The sequence below is a fragment of the Phyllobates terribilis genome, unplaced genomic scaffold (genome assembly GCF_046119375.1).
Source record: "Phyllobates terribilis strain yellow unplaced genomic scaffold, ASM4611937v1 Scaffold_13__5_contigs__length_258822181, whole genome shotgun sequence".
Lineage (NCBI taxonomy): Eukaryota > Metazoa > Chordata > Amphibia > Anura > Dendrobatidae > Phyllobates > Phyllobates terribilis.
Window position 1 is genome coordinate 186,895,673 of NW_027362773.1, and position 25,483 is coordinate 186,921,155.

At 47.1% G+C, this 25,483-nt stretch overlaps 1 protein-coding gene across 2 annotated transcripts in view; it reads right to left on the minus strand.

The window, feature by feature from the left end:
- GNAO1 (G protein subunit alpha o1) overlaps positions 1–7,292 on the minus strand; it is a 190,209-nt gene extending 182,917 nt beyond the window's left edge. Inside the window, exons 1-2 of one of the 2 annotated variants that reach the window (XM_073659088.1) lie at positions 6,800–7,286; positions 2,436–2,478 (exon numbers count right to left, since the gene is read on the minus strand). In XM_073659088.1, coding sequence (XP_073515189.1) covers positions 2,436–2,478; positions 6,800–6,917 — 161 coding nt within the window. In that variant the 5' untranslated portion in view covers positions 6,918–7,286. Of the gene's footprint in view, positions 1–2,435; positions 2,479–6,799 lie in introns of both variants that reach the window. The other variant, XM_073659089.1, reaches the window with a different exon arrangement.
- Between the last annotated feature and the right edge of the window lie 18,191 nt (positions 7,293–25,483).

Consider the following 25,483-nt stretch of genomic DNA (forward strand, 5'->3'; position numbering starts at 1 on the left):
TACCCCGAGAGAGAGCAGGGGGGCGCGGCGCCATACCCCCTACCCCGAGAGAGAGCAGGGGGGGCGCGCCGTACCCCTACCCCAAGAGAGAGCAGGGGGGCACGCCGTACCCCTACCCCGAGAGAGAGGGGGGCGCGCCGTACCCCTACCCCAAGAGAGAGGGGGGCGCCATACCCCGAGAGAGAGCAGGGGGGGCTCAGTACCCCTACCCCAAGAGAGCAGGGGGGCACGCCGTACCCCTACCCCGAGAGAGAGCAGGGGGGCGCCATACCCCGAGAGAGAGCAGGGGGGGGCTCAGTACCCCTACCCCAAGAGAGAGCAGGGGGGCACGCCGCACCCCTACCCCGAGAGAGAGGGGGGCACCATACCCCGCGAGAGAGCAGGGGGGGGGCTCAGTACCCCTACCCCAAGAGAGCAGGGGGGCACGCCGTACCCCCTACCCCGAGAGAGAGCAGGGGGGAGGGGCGCCATACCCCCTACCCCGAGAGAGAGCAGGGGGGTGCGCCGTACCCCTACCCCGAGAGAGAGGGGGGGCGCCATACCCCGAGAGAGAGCGGGGGGGGGCACAATACCCCAACCCCGAGAGAGAGCAGGGGGCGCGCCGTACCCCTACCCCGAGAGAGAGCGGGGTGGGCCATACCCAGAGAGAGAGCAGGGGGGGCTCAGTACCCCTACCCCGAGAGAGAGCAGGGGGGGGGGCGCCGTACCCCTACCCCGAGAGAGAGCAGGGGAGCGCGCCGTACCCCCAACCCCGAGAGAGAGCAGGGGGGGGTGCCATACCCCGAGAGAGCAGGGGGGCGCCATACCCCCAACCCCGAGAGAGCAGGGGCGCACGCCGTACCCCCTACCCCGAGAGAGAGAGCAGGGTAGGGGGGTGCCATACCCCGAGAGAGCAGGGGGGCGCCATACCCCTACCCCGAGAGACAGGGAGGCGCCGTACCCCCTACCCCGAGAGAGAGCAGGGGTGTGCGCCGTACCCCCTACCCCGAGAGACAGGGAGGCGCCGTACCCCCTACCCCGAGAGAGAGCAGGGGTGTGCGCCGTACCCCCTACCCCGAGAGACAGGGAGGCGCCGTACCCCCTACCCCGAGAGACAGGGAGGCGCCGTACCCCCTACCCCGAGAGAGAGCAGGGGTGCGCGCCGTACCCCCTACCCCGAGAGAGAGCAGGGGGGCGCCATACCCCCTACCCCGAGAGAGCAGTGGGGCGCGCCGTACCCCCTACCCCGAGAGAGAGGGGGGCACCATACCCCCTACCCTGAGAGAGAGCAGGGGGCGCGCCATACCCCAAGAGAGAGAGGGGGGGGGCGCCATGCCCCTACCCCGAGGGCAGGGGGGGGAATCGTGCCCCTACCCCGAGAGCAGGGAGCGCTATAACCTTTTCCCCCAAGAGCAAGGGGGCGCCATACCCGTACCCCGAGAGAGAGCAGGGGGGAGGGCCGTGCCCCTACCCCGAGAGCAGGGGGCGCTATAACCTTTTCCCTGAGAGCAGGGGGCCACTGCAACCAATCTACAGGGCTGTAATATACACCCCATGTTATATAGACGGCTCTTCTCAGTACATTGTTAAAGACCAACCATCAAGTACAGGCCCCCAACATCATAGATCCCAACTAGATTGAAAAAAAATGTCATCGATACATCTAAACTAGATACAATCCCACCACCATAGATCCCAACTAGATATGATCCAATCACAACAGATTCAACTACATAGAAAGCCACAGAGACCCCAACTATAAATGATCCCACATCATACATCCCAATTTTACAGGATCCCCCCAGTGTTGTAAGACACCAGCAGCAATCTGTCATTTGCACAGATGACAGCCCAGACAGCGCAGCACACGGTAATGGCCGGTCAGTGTGTAACTATAATACATAAATCACAGCATTTGATACATAAGGTAAACGGATAACAAGGCCAAATTCACTGCAGACCCTTCATCATCACAAGATCACTCCGGTACATAACCCACTAATCATATCATCAATACAAACATCCTATAGTTCTCCATATACATCTATAGGGTGATCTCCATCCCATAACATAACCCCAGAGCTTCCCCACATTCCCTACCATGCATCCACCCAGCACTATCTCCCCCTGCTGGACACCCAGAGAATCAATGATGGCGCTGGAGGCTGCTCTGAGACCCTGGGAAGATGTAATTATGTCAGCCACCTTGTGCCAGCCATAGACAATCAGCGCCTGTACACACAGGTCACAACGTGCATCGGTGCCGGTAACATGCACGATCTGCTGCAGGGAGCAGAGGCCCCACCATGGGCCAGACACAGCCGCATCACCGAGATTCAGCACCACGAGCTGGGAACAGCTCCCTGCAATCAGTGCACAGGGCCAGGCACAAACATGGCGGCTCACACAGCATTACAGGGAGGAGGGGGAGGGAGGAGGAGGAAGAGGCCACTTACTTCATCTGCTTCACAATGGTGCTCTTCCCAGATTCCCCGGCCCCTGTAGGGTCAGAGAAAAAAAAGATGAATAGATGGAAGCAAGCAATGAATTAAGTGCTGGCAGGAAAAAAAGCAAATCGGCCACCAGTGTCAGGGATGAGGAGGGAGCTGCAGAAATCTGTGCACTCAGCAAGAGAGGGTGTTAAGATCCATGGTGTACAGTGGATGGTGCTATATAGAGATCCATGGTGCACAGTGCATGCTGATCTATAGAGATCCATGGTGTACAGTGCATGCTGATCTATAGAGCTCCATGGTGCACAGTGCATGCTGATCTATAGAGATCCATGGTGTACAGTGCATGCTGATCTATAGAGATCCATGGTGTACAGTGCATGCTGATCTATAGAGCTCCATGGTGTACAGTGCATGCTGATCTATAGAGCTCCATGGTGCACAGTGCATGCTGATCTATAGAGATCCATGGTGTACAGTGCATGCTGATCTATAGAGCTCCATGGTGTACAGTGCATGCTGATCTATAGAGCTCCATGGTGCACAGTGCATGGAGATATATAGAGCTCCATGGTGCACAGTGCATGGAGATATATAGAGCTCCATGGTGCACAGTGCATGGAGATCTATAGAGATCCATGGTGTACAGTGCATGCTGATCTATAGAGATCCATGGTGCACAGTGCATGGAGATCTATAGAGATCCATGGTGCACAGTGCATGGAGATCTATAGAGATCCATGGTGCACAGTGCATGCTGATCTATAGAGATCCATGGTGCACAGTGCATGCTGATCTATAGAGATCCATGGTGCACAGTGCATGCTGATCTATAGAGATCCATGGTGCACAGTGCATGCTGATCTATAGAGATCCATGGTGCACAGTGCATGCTGATCTATAGAGATCCATGGTGCACAGTGCATGGAGATATATAGAGATCCATGGTGCACAGTGCATGGAGATATATAGAGCTCCATGGTGCACAGTGCATGGAGATCTATAGAGATCCATGGTGTACAGTGCATGCTGATCTATAGAGATCCATGGTGCACAGTGCATGCTGATCTATAGAGATCCATGGTGCACAGTGCATGGAGATATATAGAGCTCCATGGTGCACAGTGCATGGAGATCTATAGAGATCCATGGTGCACAGTGCATGCTGATCTATAGAGATCCATGGTGCACAGTGCATGCTGGTCTATAGAGATCCATGGTGCACAGTGCATGCTGATCTATAGAGATCCATGGTGCACAGTGCATGGAGATATATAGAGATCCATGGTGCACAGTGCATGGAGATATATAGAGCTCCATGGTGCACAGTGCATGGAGATATATAGAGATCCATGGTGCACAGTGCATGGAGATCTATAGAGATCCATGGTGTACAGTGCATGCTGATCTATAGAGATCCATGGTGCACAGTGCATGGAGATCTATAGAGATCCATGGTGCACAGTGCATGCTGATCTATAGAGATCCATGGTGCACAGTGCATGCTGATCTATAGAGATCCATGGTGCACAGTGCATGCTGATCTATAGAGATCCATGGTGCACAGTGCATGGAGATATATAGAGCTCCATGGTGCACAGTGCATGCAGCTATATAGAGCTCCATGGTGCACAGTGCATGCTGATCTATAGAGATCCATGGTGCACAGTGCATGCTGATCTATATAGAGATCCATGGTGCACAGTGCATGCAGCTATATAGAGATCCATGGTGCACAGTGCATGGAGATATATAGAGCTCCATGGTGCACAGTGCATGCTGATCTATATAGAGCTCCATGGTGCACAGTGCATGGAGATATATAGAGATCCATGGTGCACAGCGCATGCTGATCTATAGAGATCCATGGTGCACAGTGCATGCTGATCTATATAGAGATCCATGGTGCACAGTGCATGCAGCTATATAGAGCTCCATGGTGCACAGTGCATGCTGATCTATATAGAGCTCCATGGTGCACAGTGCATGGAGATATATAGAGATCCATGGTGCACAGCGCATGCTGATCTATAGAGATCCATGGTGCACAGTGCATGCTGATCTATATAGAGATCCATGGTGCACAGTGCATGCTGATCTATAGAGATCCATGGTGCACAGTGCATGCTGATCTATATAGAGATCCATGGTGCACAGTGCATGGAGATATATAGAGATCCATGGTGCACAGTGCATGGAGATATATAGAGATCCATGGTGCACAGTGCATGGAGATATATAGAGATCCATGGTGCACAGTGCATGCTGATCTATAGAGATCCATGGTGCACAGTGCATGCTGATCTATAGAGATCCATGGTGCACAGTGCATGCTGATCTATAGAGATCCATGGTGCACAGTGCATGGAGATATATAGAGATCCATGGTGCACAGTGCATGCTGATCTATAGAGATCCATGGTGCACAGTGCATGCTGATCTATAGAGATCCATGGTGCACAGTGCATGCTGATCTATAGAGATCCATGGTGCACAGTGCATGCTGATCTATAGAGATCCATGGTGCACAGTGCATGCTGATCTATAGAGATCCATGGTGCACAGTGCATGCTGATCTATAGAGATCCATGGTGCACAGTGCATGCTGATCTATAGAGATCCATGGTGCACAGTGCATGCTGATCTATAGAGATCCATGGTGCACAGTGCATGCTGATCTATAGAGATCCATGGTGCACAGTGCATGCTGATCTATATAGAGATCCATGGTGCACAGTGCATGCTGATCTATATAGAGATCCATGGTGCACAGTGCATGCTGATCTATATAGAGATCCATGGTGCACAGTGCATGCTGATCTATATAGAGATCCATGGTGCACAGTGCATGCTGATCTATATAGAGATCCATGGTGCACAGTGCATGCTGATCTATATAGAGATCCATGGTGCACAGTGCATGCTGATCTATATAGAGATCCATGGTGCACAGTGCATGCTGATCTATATAGAGATCCATGGTGCACAGTGCATGCTGATCTATATAGAGATCCATGGTGCACAGTGCATGCTGATCTATATAGAGATCCATGGTGCACAGTGCATGCTGATCTATATAGAGATCCATGGTGCACAGTGCATGCTGATCTATATAGAGATCCATGGTGCACAGTGCATGCTGATCTATATAGAGATCCATGGTGCACAGTGCATGCTGATCTATATAGAGATCCATGGTGTACAGTGCATGCTGATTTATAGAGATCCATGGTGCACAGTGCATGGAGATATATAGAGATCCATGGTGCACAGCGCATGCTGATCTATAGAGCTCCATGGTGCACAGCGCATGCTGATCTATAGAGCTCCATGGTGCACAGCGCATGGAGATATATAGAGATCCATGGTGCACAGTGCATGCTGATCTATATAGAGATCCATGGTGCACAGTGCATGCAGCTATATAGAGATCCATGGTGCACAGTGCATGCTGATCTATATAGAGATCCATGGTGCACAGTGCATGCAGCTATATAGAGATCCATGGTGCACAGTGCATGGAGATATATAGAGATCCATGGTGCACAGTGCATGCTGATCTATATAGAGATCCATGGTGCACAGTGCATGCTGATCTATAGAGATCCATGGTGCACAGTGCATGCTGATCTATAGAGATCCATGGTGCACAGTGCATGCAGCTATATAGAGATCCATGGTGCACAGTGCATGCAGCTATATAGAGATAATATAGGGACAGGCATACAATGTATAGGGGGATATATACATGGTGCACAGCGCATGCTGATAGATTAGATGGATCTGGATATATAAATGGACGAATGGATAGATATGTAGATGTCCGATATTAAATAGATAGCACATATAGGGGCAGGGATACAATGTAGAGTGAGATAGATACACAGTGCATGGTCTGATATTTGCAGTGATACTGACATATATAGAGGGGGTGCACACAGATCAGGAATGGAGCTCACATAGGAGCAGGGGTACAATGTAGAGGAATTATAGATATATTGCACACAGTGCACGGTGAGATCTGATACACGGTATATGTTGCACACAGATCGAGGATGCAGCAGGGATACACTGTACAGGGGATGATACATTGCAGGGGGATAGATGATGAGACAATAGTCTGATGGGATACAATGAATAGATGTATGGAGTGTGCGCACAGATAGGGATGGAGCCACAGGGAGACCGTGGAGGATATGGAAGATGTCTTCCTGCTGTGATACAATGTATATGGATGCACGATGCATGACTATATATATATATATATATATATATATATATATATATATATATATATATATATATATATATACACAGGCAGAGTGCCGGCCGCCCCCGTGCCGGCTCCCTCCCCCGCTCCTCCTCACCCAGCAGCAGCAGCTTCACATCCTTGGCCGCGGTGATCCCGTCCTCCTTCAGGTTCTTCTCGATCTGTTTGCTTCTCTCCAGCGCAGCTCTCTCCTCCGCGCTCAGGGTGCAGCCCATGACTGCTGGGGGGTCCCGGGTCCGGCGGGAGCGGGCGGAGGGTCCCGGATCCTGTTTTTTTTCCTCCTGTACCCGGCGGTTGATAAGGGATGGGGGAGAGGAGGAGAGTGAGGAGGCGAGCTGCTCGTTTCCTGAGGAGCGGTTGGAGGGAGTAGGTCCCGCTCGGTGTCAGCGCCGCTGTCACTGTCAGTCCGCCGCCGTCCGTCAGTCGGTCCGTCTGTCGCTCGCTCACTCTCGGTGTATCCCTCCCGCTATCTTCCCGGCGCTCTGTGTCTCTCCGCTGCCGCTCTGACGTCACTGGGCGCGTGTCCGCGGGAGAGGCCAGACACGGGAGGAGGGCGGCGGGAGCGCGCAGTATCCCGGGAAGGCTACGCCCACTGTCCCAGCCCGTCGCGTCACGTGATGAGAACTGTCAGCGGATGAAAGGAGGAGGAGCCGACACCGGTACCGGTGACACTGCCGGTTGCTGCGGGCTCTGCTAACGTCACACAGCTGTGCATGGATCAGTGTACACGGTGCGGCTTCTGATCCCACTACACCGTCACTGCTCTGCTGAGACCCTCTCCTGGCGGGGATGGTCACATGACAGGACACGGGGGTACACATAGAAAGCATGGAGCCCCCTTACCGAAGCCCTAATTTGCCCCCCCCCCCCTCACAATACTCAGCGGATAAGCGGGGGTCACGGGAGAGTATACCGCCCCAATGGTAAAGACGGGGAGCAGGATTGGGGGGCTTACACAGGATTTTTTTGTCCCTTAGTGTTGTAGTGCCACCCACAACAACACCCCTCTCATGGCCTCCATAGAGTAATAGAGTATAATGCCCCCCAAGATGTATCCAACACACATTATGATGCCCCTCACACAATATGATGCCTCCCACATAGCATGATACCACCACAATCCCCTTGACAGTATGAACCCCCTACATAATATGATAACCCCCACATATAGTATGATACCCCCACAGCGCTTCACTGTATGATGCACCCATAGCCCCCCAGATAGTATGATGCCTTCCAGCCCCATGCCCAAAGTTTGATCCCCCCCACAGCCCTCCCAAACACAGTATGATTCCCCCCCACAGCCCTCCACACAGTATGATTCCCCCACAGCCCCCCACACAGTTTGATTCCCCCCACAACCCTCCTAAACACAGTATGATTCCCCCCACAGCCCTCCCAAACACATTATGATTCCCCCACAGCCCTCCCATACACAGTATGATTCCCTCACAGCCCCCCACACAGTATGATTCCCCCACAGCCCCCCACACAGTATGATTCCCACACAGTATGATTCCCCCACAGCCCTCCCATACACAGTATGATTCCCTCACAGCCCCCCACACAGTATGATTCCCCCATAGCCCCCCACACAGTATGATGGACCCCACATAGCATAATGCCCCCACAACCCCTACACAGTATGATAGCCCCCACACATAGTATGATGTCCCCACAGGTAGTAGGATGCTTTCCAGCCCTAGACACAGAGTATGAGTCCCTCGCAGCCCTCCCAAACACAATATGATCCCCCCACAGCCCCCCACACAATATGATGGACCCCACATAGAATAATGCCACCAGAGTCCCCTTCACAGTATGAGCCACCACATCCCCCTACACAGTATGAGCCACCACAGTCCTCGTCACAGTATGATAGCCCCCACACATAGGATGCTTTCCAGCCCCACACACAGAGTATGAGTCCCCCACAGCCCTCGCAAACACAGTATGATGCCCCCCACATAGCATGTTGAGATCACATCTCCCTTGTCACAGATAACAGCGGGGGGTCACACAGATCCCATCGCTGTCATCAGTTTGTCAGGGGACACAACTCTGCTGCCTCCAACCGTCAAGACAATTACGCAATTGGCTGCGAGTGACGGAGGAGGCCGCGGCTGCTTCTACTACTAGGCCGGTTATTGGGGAAATCACAGTGAGCGTATGGTATATACACCTCCAATTCCAATGCATGGAATATATATATACCCCGTTATGGTCACTGCCAGTTCCTCAACCACAAAAAGAACCACTAGCTGCCACCACAAATCGTTTATATAGACAGATTGGACACCCATTACAGGTTTGGCTTCAGGTTGCGGTATACAGAGCAAGAGGAACAGAGCTATTAAATTTTATATATTTAGTCCAGAAAGGTAGGCAGTGTTTATAAAAAATATACAAAGATGATACAAAAATGGGAACAAAACAATACGGTATACACAGTTACATAAAATAAAAAGAAATAACGAAAGAGAAGTACTAAACCTGATGTTGCAAGAATGGCTTTTATCTATATGAAGGGAAGCGCTCCGATTAGGAAAATTGACCACCCTTACAGTGAACTATGTCTGCCTGAATGACAATGACAGCCCCCCAATTTCTGTTTTTTATTAGATCAAGGTTACGCCCTCATACCTCACCTTCGTGCACTCATATCGGGGCTGATTGTGGGATGTGCTAGGTGTTTCAGAATTTTATGAGGTCCCCAACTTATAGAATATCTTCACTCCTGGAGGTCCCAGGTGGTAGATATTGTCATCATGTTTCTTATCGCGATTTTATCTGCCTGTATGTATAGTGATGAAACATGGCATCATCCATTGGATAGATATTAAGTTGGAAGGTTTAGAATGGCCTTACAGTGATGTGAGTGAAGGCGTTATGTTCGTCCCTTCAATACGACGCCGAAAATATATCTCCCATAAATATCGGATCGATGTAAACCCCAATATTCATCGCTGACCACTGGCTCCAGCTGGTCTGCGATCAGTTGTCTGATCAGAGGAAGCTCTTTGGTTTGGAAGCGTTCTTCCTTGCCTCTGCGTAAAGGAATTTCAATCTTGGTGTCTTCTTCCCAGGAAATCTCCCTGCTGTTATTACCTGATCACTGCAGGAGGCCCCTGATTCAATGGAGATGGAAGCGTCAGCTCTCTCGCTCACTTCCCTACTTATAATTAGTTTCTCTCTTTCTCAGCCACAATGAATCCCTTATGTTCAAAGTGGGGGTCATATAGTATGATGCCCCCACAGCCTCCCACACATAGTATGATACCCCCACAGCCTCCTACACATAGGATGATATCCCCACAGCCACACACACACAGTATGATGCCTCCACAGCCCTTCACAATATGATGTACCCATAGCCCCCAGATAGTATGATGCCTTCCAGCCACACGCACAAAGTATGATTCTCCCACAACCCTCCCAAACACAGTATGATGCTCCCATAGCCCCTCACACAGTATGATGGACCCTACGTAGCATAATGCCATGACAGTCCCCTTCACAGTATCAGCCCCCACATTCCTGAAGACAGTATGATAGCCCCTTACACACAGTATGATGCCCCCACAGCCTCCCACACAAAGTATGATACCTCCACAGCTGCAAAAAAAACAGTATGATGCCACATCCCTTCACAGTATGATGCACCCACAGCCCCAAAGATAGTATGGTGCCCTCCAGACCCACACACAAAGTATGATTCCCCCACTGACCTCCCAAACACAGTGTGATGCACCCACAGCCGCCCACACAAATACCCCCTGCAGCTCCCACACACGGTATGATGCCCTCCACATAGCATGATGCCATCACAGTCCCCTTCACAGTATGAGCCCCCACATCCCCCTACACAGTATAATGCCTCCCACACATAGTATGATACCCCCACAGCCGCGCACACACACTGTATGATGCCCCCACAGCCCTTCACAGTATTATGCATCCACAGCCATCGAGTTAATATGATGCTCTCCAGCCCCATACACAGAGTATGATTCACCAAAGCCCCCTACACAGATACCCCCTGCAACCCACACACACACAGTATGATGCTCCCAAAGCCCTCCACACAGTATGATGCCCTCACAGACCCCCTCATACAGTATGATGCTCCATAGCCCTCCCCCTCAAGTACTCAATGATAAAAAATATATATTCTACTCACTTCACCCCAATGTATTGCTACGCTCTGTGCTGTGTGTGGACTGAGGTGCCGCACAGCGAGCATGAACTTATGGCGTTACCGCACCTGCAGCGCTGAGACTCGGACACACCGGCAGAATAGTAGATGAGAGAGCTGAAGGCTCCCTAATCCATCATCACATTCAGCTATATCTGCCTCCTGAGGACGCAGATACCATGAAAATTGTGATGATGGGAGACAGGCGCCCGACTCATGGCCCCCCATTGCAGCCGTGTGGTCTCCCGCTATTAGCAGTACATCACTAGCACGTGACCACTGCAGTCAATCATTGACTGTAGTGTGACCAGTGCACAACTGTTGCAGCCATTGATTGGTTGTAGTGATCACATGCTCTTTCTAAAAGGGATTATATTAAAATTGCAAGTTAGTTGTATGGTTGTATAGGCCCTTGTTCCCCCAATAAAAATGAGACCTTATTTGAAGAGACGGTATCAATGTGAATGAGATTTTGAAACAAAATCTTGACCTGTGAAATGGATTTTTTAATCTGCAACGTGTCAATCTGTTGTGCAGAGAAAATCCACACATTTTTCTCCTGCAATTTTTTCTTTGTGTTGAAAATCTGTTGCATTTTACACTTCAAGCAAAGAGGATGTGATGTTCATAGTGTATGAAAACAAAGTGGTTTTAGTTCTCTTTTGTCCCCATAGACTTCTATGGGCAGCATGTAAAATTGCTATTGTGCTTTTAAAGGAAATGTGACGGCGGCATTTTCAGCGCGCGACTCTGGGAACGCACTATTCTAACCTCTCATTGGTGCCCCTGCAATGCGGTCGAGACCCCCATATGTGTCATGATACTGGTGTTCATAGAAGATTATGATTGCTATATAAAGCACTACTGTGGTATTGCGGTATATACGGTACGAAAAGAGATCAGACGGTGGCAGGTTCAAGTCAGGTTCCTAAGCCAACTATAAAAATACAATAAAAAGTGAACAAAAATATGAAAAAAATAAAAATATAAAAGTTTGACTTTTCGACCACATCTGACAAGTGGGTGTGGCTTGATAAAGACAACAATGTGCATAAAAAAAGCTGCAACATTTCAGTTCAAATTTCTAGCACAATGTAAGACAACTAATTGGTGGTATAAAGTAATACTAGGCAGTCTAAAGATGCGCCAAACTTATCAAATGGCATAAGCTTGAGAGTGACACATTTGGTGCAGTCTATTCTAGAATCTTAGAATGTTCTCGTTGGAAGGGACCTCCAGGGTCATCGTGTCCAACCCTTTGCTCAATGCAGGAGTCACTAAACCATCTCAGACAGATGTCTGTCCAGCTTCTGAAGACTTCCATTGAAGGAGAACTCACCACCTCTCGTGGCCGCCTGTTCCACTCATTGATCTCCCTCACTGTCAAAAAGGTTTTTCTAATATCTAATCTGTGTCTTCTCCCTTTCAGTTTCATCCCTTTGCTTCTCGTGTTTCCATGTGCAAATGAGAATAGGGATGATCCCTCTACACTGTGACAGCCCTTCAGATATTTGTAGACAGCTATTAAGTCTCCTCTCAGTCTTCTGTTTTGCAAGCTAAACCTTCCCAGATCCTTTAACCGTTCCAAGTAGGACATAGTTTGCAGTCCTCTCACCATCCTTGTAGCTCTTCTCTGAACTTGCTCCATGTCTTTTTTTAAATGTGGTGTCCAGAACTGTACACAGTATTCCAGATGGGGTCTGACCAAGGAGGAGTAGAGGGGGATAATTACTTCACATGATCTAGACTCTATGCTTCTCCTAATACATCCCAGGATGGTTTGCCTTTTTTGTAGCTGCATCACACTGTTGACTCATGTTTAGTCTGTGATCTATTAGTATACCCAAGTCTTTTTCACACGTGCTGTTGCTTAGTTCTATTCCTCCCATTCTATAGATGTCATTTTCATTTTTCTTGCCCTGATGTAGAATCTTGCATTTCTCCCTCTAAATACCATTCTATTAGTCTCTGCCCATTGCTCAAGCTTATATAGATCCTTCTGAATCCTTTCTCTGTCTTCTCTAGTGTTAGCTATTCTTCCTAAGTTTATAATGTCTAACAATTAGTCAGTTTAAGGTAAATCTTACCCAGAGTTGGTTGCACAGATGAATAGAGAATCCAAGTGCTCCAGGATGAGCACCAGCAGTTCCACATGTGTACTCTGACTTATGGTGTCCTAAACTAGATCCTATGTTCTGGTTTTGCTGACAATAGATCCTGTGTTCTGCCATTGCAGATACTAGATTCTGTGTTCTGCTGTTGTTGAAACTAGATCCTGTGTTCTGCTGTTGCTCCAACTATATCCTGTGTTCTGCGGTTGCTCAAACTTGTTCCTGTGTTCTGTTGTTGCTCAAATTAGATCCTGTGTTCTGCTGTTGCAGATACTAAATCCTGTGTTCTGCTGTTGCTGATACTAGATCCTGTGTTCTGCTGTTGCAAATACTAGATCCTGTGTTTTGCTGTTGCAGATACTTGATCATGTGTTCTGCTGTTGAAAATACTAGATCCTGTGTTCTGCTGTTGCAGATACTAGATCCTGTGTTCTGCTGTTGCAGATACTAGATCCTGTGTTCTGCTGTTGCAGATTCTAGATCCTATGTTCTGCTGTTGAAAATACTAGATCCTGTGTTCTGCTGTTGCAGATACTAGATCCTGTGTTCTGCTGTTGCAGATTCTAGATCCTATGTTCTGCTGTTGAAAATACTAGATCCTATGTTCTGCTGTTGCAGATACTAGATCCTGTGTTCTGCTGTTGAAAATACTAGATCCTATGTTCTGCTGTTGCAGATACTAGATCCTGTGTTCTCCTCTTGCAGATACTAGATCCTGTGTTCTGCTGTTGCAGATTCTAGATCATGTGTTCTGTTGTTGCAGATGCTAGATCCTGTGTTCTGCTGTTGCAAATACTAGATCCTGTGTTCTGCTTTTGCAAATACTAGATCCTGTGTTCTGCTTTTGCTCAAATTAGATCCTGTGTTCTCCTCTTGCAGATACTAGATCCTGTGTTCTGCTGTTGCAGATACTAGATCCTGTGTTCTGCTGTTGCAGATGCTAGATCCTGTGTTCTGCTGTTGCAAATACTAGATCCTGTGTTCTGCTGTTGTAGATGCTAGATCCTGTGTTCTGCTGTTGAAAATACTAGATCATATGTTCTACTGTTGTAGATACTAGATCCTGTGTTCTGCTGTTGAAAATACTAGATCCTACGTTCTGCTGTTGCAGATACTAGATCCTGTGTTCTCCTCTTGCAGATACTTGATCATGTGTTCTGCTGTTGAAAATACTAGATCCTATGTTCTGCTGTTGCAGATACTAGATCCTGTGTTCTCCTCTTGCAGATACTAGATCTTGTGTTCTCCTCTTGCAGATACTAGATCCTGTGTTCTGCTGTTGAAAATACTAGATCCTATGTTCTGCTGTTGCAGATACTAGATCCTGTGTTCTCCTCTTGCAGATACTAGATCCTGTGTTCTTCTCTTGCAGATACTAGATCGTGTGTTCTGCTGTTGCAGATTCTAGATCCTGTGTTCTGCTGTTGCAGATGCTAGATCCTGTGTTCTGCTGTTGCAAATACTAGATCCTGTGTTCAGCTTTTGCAAATACTAGATCCTGTGTTCTGCTTTTGCTCAAATTAGATCCTGTGTTCTCCTCTTGCAGATACTAGATCCTGTGTTCTGCTGTTGCAGATACTAGATCCTGTGTTCTGCTGTTGCAGATACTAGATCCTGTGTTCTGCTGTTGCAGATGCTAGATCCTGTGTTCTGCTGTTGAAAATACTAGATCCTATGTTCTGCTGTTGCAGATACTAGATCCTGTGTTCTCCTCTTGCAGATACTTGATCATGTGTTCTGCTGTTGAAAATACTAGATCCTATGTTCTGCTGTTGCAGATACTAGATCCTGTGTTCTCCTCTTGCAGATACTAGATCCTGTGTTCTGCTGTTGCAGATGCTAGATCCTGTGTTCTGCTGTTGCAGATACTAGATCCTGTGTTCTGCTGTTGCAGATACTAGATCCTGTGTTCTGCTGTTGCAGATACTAGATCATGTGTTCTGCTGTTGCAGATGCTAGATCCTGTGTTCTGCTGTTGCAGATACTAGATCCTGTGTTCTGCTGTTGCAGATGCTAGATCCTGTGTTCTGCTGTTGCAGATACTAGATCCTGTGTTCTGCTGTTGAAAATACTAGATCCTATGTTCTGCTGTTGCAGATACTAGATCCTGTGTTCTGCTGTTGCAGATACTAGATCCTGTGTTCTGCTGTTGCAGATGCTAGATCCTGTGTTCTGCTGTTGCAGATACTAGATCCTGTGTTCTGCTGTTGCAGATACTAGATCCTGTGTTCTGCTGTTGCAGATGCTAGATCATGTGTTCTGCTGTTGCAGATACTAGATCCTGTGTTCTGCTGTTGCAGATGCTAGATCCTGTGTTCTGCTGTTGCAGATGCTAGATCCTGTGTTCTGCTGTTGCAGATACTAGATCCTGTGTTCTGCTGTTGCAGATACTAGATCCTGTGTTCTGCTGTTGTAGATACTAGATCCTGTGTTCTGCTGTTGCAGATACTAGATCCTGTGTTCTGCTGTTGCAGATACTAGATCCTGTGTTCTGCTGTTGCAGATGCTAGATCCTGTGTTCTGCTGTTGCAGATGCTAGATCCTGTGTTCTGCTGTTGCAGATACTAGATCCTGTGTTCTGCTGTTGCAGATGCTAGATCCTGTGTTCTGCTGTTGCAGATACTAGATCCTGTGTTCTGCTGTTGCAGATACTAGATCCTGTGTTCTGCTGTTGCAGATGCTAGATCCTGTGTTCTGCTGTTGCAGATGCTAGATCCTGTGTTCTGCTGTTGCAGATACTAGATCCTGTGTTCTGCTGTTGCAGATACTAGATCCTGTGTTCTGCTGTTGCAGATGCTAGATCATGTGTTCTGCTGTTGCAGATACTAGATCCTGTGTTCTGCTGTTGCAGATACTAGATCCTGTGTTCTGCTGTTGCAGATACTAGATCCTGTGTTCTGCTGTTGCAGATACTAGATCCTGTGTTCTGCTGTTGCAGATGCTAGATCCCGTGTTCTGCTGTTGCAGATACTAGATCCTGTGTTCTGCTGTTGCAGATGCTAGATCCCGTGTTCTGCTGTTGCAGATACTAGATCCTGTGTTCTGCTGTTGCAGATACTAGATCCTGTGTTTTGCTGTTGCAGATGCTAGATCCCGTGTTCTGCTGTTGCAGATACTAGATCCTGTGTTCTGCTGTTGCAGATACTAGATCCTGTGTTCTGCTATTGCAGACGCTAGATCCCGTGTTCTGCTGTTGCAGACACTAGATCCTGTGTTCTGCTGTTGCAGATACTAGATCCTGTGTTCTGCTGTTGCAGATGCTAGATCTCGTGTTCTGCTGTTGCAGATACTAGATCCTGTGTTCTGCTGTTGCAGATGCTAGATCCCGTGTTCTGCTGTTGCAGATACTAGATCCTGTGTTCTGCTGTTGCAGATACTAGATCCTGTGTTCTGCTGTTGCAGATGCTAGATCCCGTGTTCTGCTGTTGCAGATACTAGATCCTGTGTTCTGCTGTTGCAGATACTAGATCCTGTGTTCTGCTATTGCAGACGCTAGATCCCGTGTTCTGCTGTTGCAGATACTAGATCCTGTGTTCTGCTGTTGCAGATGCTAGATCCCGTGTTCTGCTGTTGCAGACACTAGATCCTGTGTTCTGCTGTTGCAGATACTAGATTATGTGTTTCCCTGTCAGCCACATTTTAAGATATAAAAGAGCAGACTGTACGGTTTACCTTGTTATACATGCAATGCTCATCGTATAGGAATCAACTATTGTAGTTTACCTCTGTTCAGTACCATGGACAGTGTTCTTGGTGTTGTCATCCTGTATTCTGGGACAGGAAAGCCTTCATGGGGAGTGTAAATCCTCTTTTGCAAATGTGAAGTCCTGTGCACCAGACACTGGTTTCTAGTAGAAGCCACCTCCCTGATTTCACTAAGTAAGTAGTAACCAAGAGTAACTGCTGGGGTCCGATAATCTGCATTCTTAATATCACACTTTTTAAGATTTATGTCATTAAAGTATTTCCCTGAAACAATGGACTATGGATTGCATAGGTGATAGATAAAGAAATGACTATTAATGATTCTGCTCTAACTGGGCCCAATGGCATGAGCGCCAGTGTATCATCCAGTGTCCATACTGACTGTTTGTTCAGTAAGTGCCCATTTTGCCAGCCTCCGTTTTGATCATATTGTTCATAGTGTAAACTCAATAGAAGTGCCCAAACTTGCCGTTCTTAGTTGAGGTATTTAGTTGTGGACTGTGACACTTTTTTCTACATGCTATCTATTGCCCTACATTTAAAAAAAACATCAATTGACCCTTTGGGTTGCATACGGATTTCATGATAGATTACATTGAAAAGGTGAGTATATAAATTGTGAGTTCTCTGCCTTAAAGGAAACCAGTCACTAGGTTTTTTGCCTCCTAATCGAGAGCAGCATGATGTAGGGACAGAGACCCTGATTCCAGCCATGTATCACTTACTGGGCTGCTTGCTGTAGTTTTGATAAAATCACAGTTTTATTTACAGGAGATTATCATCAGAGGACTAGTAAACCTGCTGCCATGTAGTCGTCCATACTCATGAGCTCTGTATAATCCCGCTCCCAATACTGATTGGCAGCCTCCTGCCTATGCACAGTGCACACAGAAAGCAGCCAATCAGTGGTGTGGGCGGGGTTATACAGAGCTCAACATTCAGAGAACTGGCAGATTTGCAGCAGAGTAAACAGGGATTGTATCAAAACTGCAGCAAGCAGCCCAGTAAGTGATACATCGCTGGAATTGGGGTATCTGCCCCTACATCTTTCCCCTCTCAGATGGGATAGCAAAAACTTGGTGACAAATTCCCTTTAACTCTTGCAAGGAGGTGTGAACTTTTCCACATTTATGAATCCCTGTGTCAAAATCAGCGATAGCTGCCAAATGGAAGGACTGAGGACTATAATTTGTAGTAGCAAGGAAGTGAGAGCAGAAAACAAGGTCAGATGAGCAGATTTAAAGGCAGGAGTTCAGACATGAGAGGCAAGATAAGGTCAGGATGGGCGACGGACATTAGCCATGGTCAGAAAATCAACTGGATCAATGCCAAAAGAACCAGAAAGCAATGCACTTCTGTGGAGTTCTGGTACCTAATGGGCCTTTTTGCTCCAGTCTAGAGCAATTGGATTGTAGGAAAACAGAAAAATTTGGTGCTACCTACTCTTCAGGGGCTGAAAGCCGCACATGAGCTGTAAAGGAATAACGTAAAAAAGGGATAATCTCAAAGACAATGCCAAGCAGGGAAAACAGCTTGGCGTAGGATATCAATATCGGATTGGTGGGTGTCCCTGATACCTGGCACCCCTATGTAGCCAGATGTACACAATATGCGGAGCTGGGGCAGCACTGCTCCATACACTGTACGGTGGCCATTCTTGGGTACTGCAGCTTCAACAAGAGCTGAGCTGCAGTTCCCGTGAACGACCACTACATGTTGTATGGAGGTGTGGTGGTCACACGGGTTCCCCTCCATTCTGATAGTGATGACCAACCTCTTTACTGAAACACATATTTATGTAGACTGGAAGAAAAGACCATGGTGTGCCATTCCCAGACTGATATGGTAGCTTATACACTTATTGTCATAATATTTCCACGCAAAATTAGTTATTAACACTTAGGGCAAATCTATATGTTGTCGGAGTTTTTTGTTGGCATCCATAAAAAGGCAACAATTTTCATCCATGGTGCTAATACAAATTTCATTGTTTTGATCTGTGAAAGATGCTTCGGCCGATCGTTTAGCCGACAGCTGCCTTGGCTGTCTCTCCTCTACACAGGAGCACTCACTCTGCTGAGCGCTAGTGGTCTCTCTATGAGAGATCCACTGCCAGACATCTCTGGTGGCGACTTATCTCAAAGAGAACAAAAAGATCGGCAGCCCAAAATGAGACATACCGGATCTTTATCTCCCCTGATAATCATCTCTCGGAACAAAACCCCATACAGACTAGACTGTCGATATCAGCAGGTTCAGACAAAGTTTAGTCTAGTGTGTATGGGACACTTTAACATCAAGTGTAAGAAGGTATTTCTTAGAAAAAATCCCATAGGCATAATTAATTAGTCTAAGTAGGATCCTTGTACAGTACAGACCAAAAGTTTGGACACATCTTCTCATTTAAAGATTTTTCTGTATTTTCATGACTATGAAAATTGTACATTCACACTGAAGGCATCAAAACTATGAATTAACACATGTGGAATTATATACTTAACAAAAAAGTGTGAAACAACTGAAAATATGTCTTATATTCTTGGTTCTTCAAAGTAGCTACCTTTCCCTTTGATGACTGCTTTGCACACTCTTGGCAAACACACCTCCAGGCTGTGTAAGGGCTATTTGACCAAGGAGGAGAGTGATAGGGTGCTACGCCAGATGACCTGGCCTCCACAGTCACCAGACCTGAACCTAATCGAGATGGTTTGGGGTGAGCTGGACCGCAGAGTGAAGGCAAAAGGGCCAACAAGTGCTAAGCATCTCTGGGAACTCCTTCAAGATTGTTAGAAGACCATTTCCGGTGACTACCTCTTGAAGCTCATCAAGAGAATGCCAAGAGTGTGCAAAGCAGTCATCAAAGCAAAAGGTGGCTACTTTGAAGAACCTAGAATATAAGACATATTTTCAGTTGTTTCACACTTTTTTGTTAAGTATATAATTCCACATGTGTTAATTCATAGTTTTGATGCCTTCAGTGTGAATGTACAATTTTTATAGTCATGAAAATACAGAAAAATCTTTAAATGAGAAGGTGTGTCCAAACTTTTGGTCTGTACTGTATATTGATGATTTATTTTTTCTTTGGAAGGGCACGGTGAAGCAGCTCGACCAGTTCATGGCTCGTCTTATTGTTAATTCATTTAACATCAAATTAACATATAAGGCAGACAAGAGGAAATTGGATTTCCTGGATATAAAATTTGAGGTGGATGATGATGCATTCATGCAGACTGACGTATTCAGGAAGTCCACCTCTGTCAATGCACTTATATACATGCATCATCTGCACATTGTGCGGCGACTATTCGAGCCGTTCCAGTGGACCAGTTCCTCAGGATGAGGCGGATCAGCTCGTCCGATGCAAGTTTTGAAGAACAGGCAAGGGACTTGAGATCTCGGTTCAAGGATAGGGGCTACAGTCAGAGGTGCATCAAGGCAGGTTATAGTCGGGCGAAAAATGCTACGCGTAATTCGCTCCTCTATACATCAAAGAAACGACAGGGTTGCGATGGGAGGACCCATTTTATCTCGACATATAATCATGAATGGTGTAACATGAGAGCTATATTAGAAAAACATTGGCCCATTCTTAAGACAGAGCCCTCTCTTCAGTCGAGCCTTCCCCCCGCACCCCTGATGACATCAAGACTCTTTAGAAATCTAAAAGATTTACTCGTCAAAAGCCACTATACACCTCCTGTGGAAAATTTGTTCGAGAGTAGAGGTCCCACTTTGTTTTTTTTTCCATGTGGCCGCTGCCTGGCCTGCAGCAATGTCATCCGTAGTTCCTCATTTTCTTCAGCGGATGGACTCCACCATTTTGAAATAAAACATCATATCACATGCACTAGAATGAAAGTAATTTATTACGCAACTTGTGGATGTTCTAAAATTTACATCGGACTTACGTCCCGGGAATTAAGAATACGCGTGAGGGAACACGGGAGGGACATTGTTGCGGCCAGATCAGTGTCCGACATGTCGGAATTAAAAACGATTCCCCGACATTTCAAGATGCACCATGACTGTAGCCCCAAATCCTTTCGGGTGAGAGGAATTGATCTCATCCATACTGGTATACGGGGAGGAGATATAGGTAAACGCCTGGCACAATGCGAGACCAGATGGATTGTCACTTTGGGGACGTTGGCACCATCTGGTCTCAATGAGTCACTTAGTTTTTCGTCCTTTTTATAAATTGATACATTTGCCCCCACTACCATTTGGCTTCATAGCTATCCGCTATTTATTCTTGTTTTTAACATCTATTTTAACATTCTATATTCTTTTGTGATTATTTATATTTATGATTTTTTCTGTTGATTTACCTGCAGTTCCCCCCTTTTTTGCTCTATATCATATTTTCTGACCAACCCTCGTATGGTATTGGCTGCATGTTCTGGTGAATTATGGACCTATACGAGTATACATGATGATATCTACATGGAGGATATATGGATGATGAGTCGGGACGGACACCAGCGGCATTTGTACTAATTTATATATATTGTTATTGACACAGCAGGCATGTTGAATCAGCAATTATATATATTTTTTGCTTGATGTGATGTATTTATATTCTCAACTTGTCTATCCGCTGTTTTTTGTAGTTTCTTATCCTTTTTCCCTCTTGTCCTCCTTTTCTCTTTGTTTTCATGGTGGCCTATGACTTTAGGGCTTGATAATGTCTTGGATTCCTCCCGGCGTCTACATGCTGGTCCTGGCAGGCGCGGGCGTCCACAGGACTCCGGGCCTGCTGTGATTGGCTTGACGGCCGGGGGTGGGCGTGTCGCGGGTGCGGCGATCGGCGCACGCGCCGGACAGCTACTCCTATTGGTGAATGGGTGACTATGTGGTATGGTCACATGGTATTAAGGTCCTGCAGGTAATTCTTCTCTTCACTTCCCCTTGAGAAAGCGTGCGGGCGGCACGCGAAACGTGCGTTGGGGCGCAATACTTTTTAGCCTTTTGCACTCCGGGCCGGGCCAGACTTCCCCTGACTAATGGGTAAGGTCATTTATTTATGAGCATTTTAGGATTTTTTGGGGGCGCAATTCTCATAACTAGATACAAGATAAATTACTTATATCTATTACATAAATTTCCACTTGTGTTATTTTGCTCCCTATCTCAGATTGCTAGTCATTTGATGACCAAACTTTTGGTCATTTAGGCCTGTACCCGGAACATTTATTGTATCACCATTCTGTCCATCATGTTTATTTTCAATGTGGTTTTTAAATGAATTTTTTCAATAAAAACATGTATATTTTTTTAAATTAAAAAAAAAGAGATACTCCTTTTTTTCTCCTGTTTGATATCAGAAGGTATTTCTTGTAGCTATCAGAATTATTATTTCGGGAAGTTCTTCTTTCATTTTGAAGGATTTACCTTTTTAATATCTTTGGGATTTGGGCAGGGCTTTTATATTCCATCTATATCCTCCTACTGAGACTGTGTAGGTAGATGAGAGCAAAACATGATACATGGTAGACACGAGCGGCAGCAAAAAGACCCCATTGATTTATAACAGGCTCCATCAGGGACCTCCTTCTCAGATTGTTTTGTTTGTTTTTTCAAACGTATATTTTATTAATTTCGAGTAAGTACAGAAAACATTTACAATGTCCGAAAGTAGAAATGACATAGACTCGATCTAATTTTTCCCGATACACTCAATAAATAACCTCCCATTACAATACCCTGCTCCAAGTGGTTCCCATAAACGTCCTGCTTGAAGACGCGGAAGGGCAACTTCCATTGTTTTTAAAGGCAGTAAAAACTACTGCACGTCGTTATGAAGGACACCTCTGTCAAGTCTAGTCTATGAGGTCCACCAGGCATCACTATTGACACCAGAGACAATCAAAATTATGCTCAGAACCATAGTCCGTGGCCATTGAACAAGAGCCCTCCTATCTGCCGGCCTTCCTGGTGCTTCTTCTGACTACCAGTTCCCACGCAAGGTCATGCATTGAGGTTCTCATGACTCTGGTTCAGCAACCATGGACTAACAATGTGGCCACTGGACTAGGGTCAACAAATCTTTTTGAACATCCCTAGTTGACATATATTTGTCACGGCTCATCACCGGAAAAGCAGCAGCAGGGATTGGGACTGAAAAAGCACCAGAAGTAAAAGAACTGCATTAGGAAGTTATATATTTTACTACTTAGATTTTTTTTTTACCTTTTTCTCCTTCTTTATCTCCTTCTTTATTGTCTTCCCATTGCTGCCAGTTTTATTTTTGCACTCTCATCTTTTCCTCCCCTTCTTCCAAGAGCCATAACTTTTTTCTTTTTTGTCTACACAGCCATATGAGGGCTTGTTTTTTGAGAGACGAGTTGAAGCATTGAATGACACTGTTCACTTTACCTTCTAATTTACTGAAAAACAGGGAAAACAATCTCAATTTGTATTATAGAAAGCATAAAAGCATCAAGAAAGCAAGCCCAGCTCTTAAACACAATTCTGGATTTTTAACTCATAGATGGAAGTCACTCACTTGGTAAGGGTTTTTTATGGTATGTAGTTTATGGTAAAAATGGCCATTCTATGTGATTTTCTTAGGTCACTATGATTCAGGCAATACCAAATTTGTGTAGTAACTTTTATATTTTAGTAGCTATAAAAAAAAGAAAATTTTAAAAAAATTTTGTTTGTGTCAAATTTTTTTGAGCACCATAACTTTTTTTTCTGTCAGTGGAGCTGGGTAGGGGCTTTTCTGGGGGTTTTGATTTTTTTTATGTTGTCACGGCACTGTTGTCAGATATCTTGGGGCTAGGGGCTCCTTTCCTATCCCTAAAGCTAGTGGTCTCCTAGCTATCCCTGTTTCCCGGATTACTTCTAATGGTGAAGATGCCAGGGCCATGTGCCTTGCAGAGCTCCTAAATCAGCCCTTATCTGTCCCCTTCCCCTCCCAGGGAAGTGGGAGGTTGTAGTGTATAAGAATACACAAACCAGACTAACAAGGGAGGACGTACAGGGATAAATGAAAATACCAATCATACAAATATCCACTCACAAACAACAGAGTGGAACACCAGGAAGTAAGGAAGGAAAAACCCAATAGGAGAGGATTAGGATAAGCACACAGGCAAATCACCAAGCAACAGTCTTAAGAACAACACTCCAAACTCCTCTTCAAACAACCTCCAACTCCAGAACCAGGCAGTATGAAACTAACACTGGCAATCCCTGATTTCCAGAGGTGAGTATATATAGCATAGAGGAGTGGCCAACACTGAACAGCTGAGCCCACCAAAGCAGGAAAGCTCCAGAAGTTTTCAACTGAACAGATTAACCCCTGCACTGCTAGCAGAAACCTGCACTGTTTAATGTGATGATAAAGTGCTTCTAATCAGTGCAGGATACGTGAAATCAGACACCGCAATCTTCTGGCCCCTCTCTGTCACAATAAACCTGTGACAGTTGTGCTCCAAATAGGGTTTTCTTCTGCTGGGCCTCTAAGGCTTATTATTATGTCAGCACCAAAGCCCACCAGAGGATCCTCTGGTCAAGGCTAACTGTGAGAATATTCTTGGAGTGTGGGAGATAGCTTATATTTCATCATAAGTCCTGCAAAGAACACATTTATAACATTGTGAATATTTTATGTCTCCAGGTAAATCATAAGAGAGATCATTAGTTCAACTGTATTCAATCTCCGTCCACCCAGCCAGCCTGACATCTCCTGCTTGTAGTGAGCAGTGTGAGATTTTGGCTGCAGCTGGGAAGGGAGATTCTGAGGAGCTGTCACTAAGGCTTGGTGGGTGGAGATTTGTGTTTACAAATTCATAAACGGTTATACAGCCATCTTGATGTTATGCTCACGCCTGGAGTGTTTGGCATGTTAGTGGTCCCACTGGGCCACGAACCAAGGAGTGCCTGGAGGGGCGTGACTAGGGGCCTCGCCAGATCCAAACATGGATGCACGGCGACTCCGTGGTCCGAGGAGGGATGTGGGAGGTGGCCCAGGTGCTACTCCAGGTCAGACCCCGGTCACAGCTGTTGACTCACATCGGGGAATGCAAGAACGGGCAGGTTTGGCTAGTATGCAGACAGGCGGGTACTGGCAGGCAAGGCTGGAATGCAGACAGGCAGGTACTGGCAGGTAAGTAAACAGGCTGGATAGGGACCAGTACAGACTGGGATACAGGAACAGAGCCGCAGGTGCGGAGGGCAAGTGGAGCAGGGCAGAGCAGAGCCGCAGGTGCGGAGGGCAAGCAGAGCAGGGCAGAGCAGAGCCGCAGGTGCGGAGGGCAAGCAGAGCCGCAGGTGCAGCAGGCAAGCGGAGCAGAGCCGCAGGTGCGGAGGGCAAGTAGAGCTGCAGGTGCGAAAGGCAAGCGGAGCAGGGCAGAGCAGAGCCGCAGGTGCGGAGGGCAAGTGGAGCAGGGCTGAGCAGAGCCGCAGGTGCGGAGGGCAAGCGGAGCAGGGCAGAGCAGAGCCGCAGGTGCGGAGGGCAAGCGGAGTAGAGCAGAGCCGCAGGTGCGGAGGGCAAGCAGAGCAGAGCCGCAGGTGCGGAGGGTAAGAAGAGCAGAGCCGCAGGTGCGGAGGGCAAGCGGAGTAGGGCAGAGCCGCAGGTGCGGAGGGCAAGTGGAGTAGAGCAGAGCAGTGCCGCAGGAGCGGACAGACAGGACAGGGCTCTGTTCACATGGAACAGACAGGGACTGGGAAACACAGGAAGATAGCCAGAATACTGGAAGTAGATACAGAGGCAGGGAAACGGGACAAGCAGAACCAGATACACACAAGGTACTTGCTATGA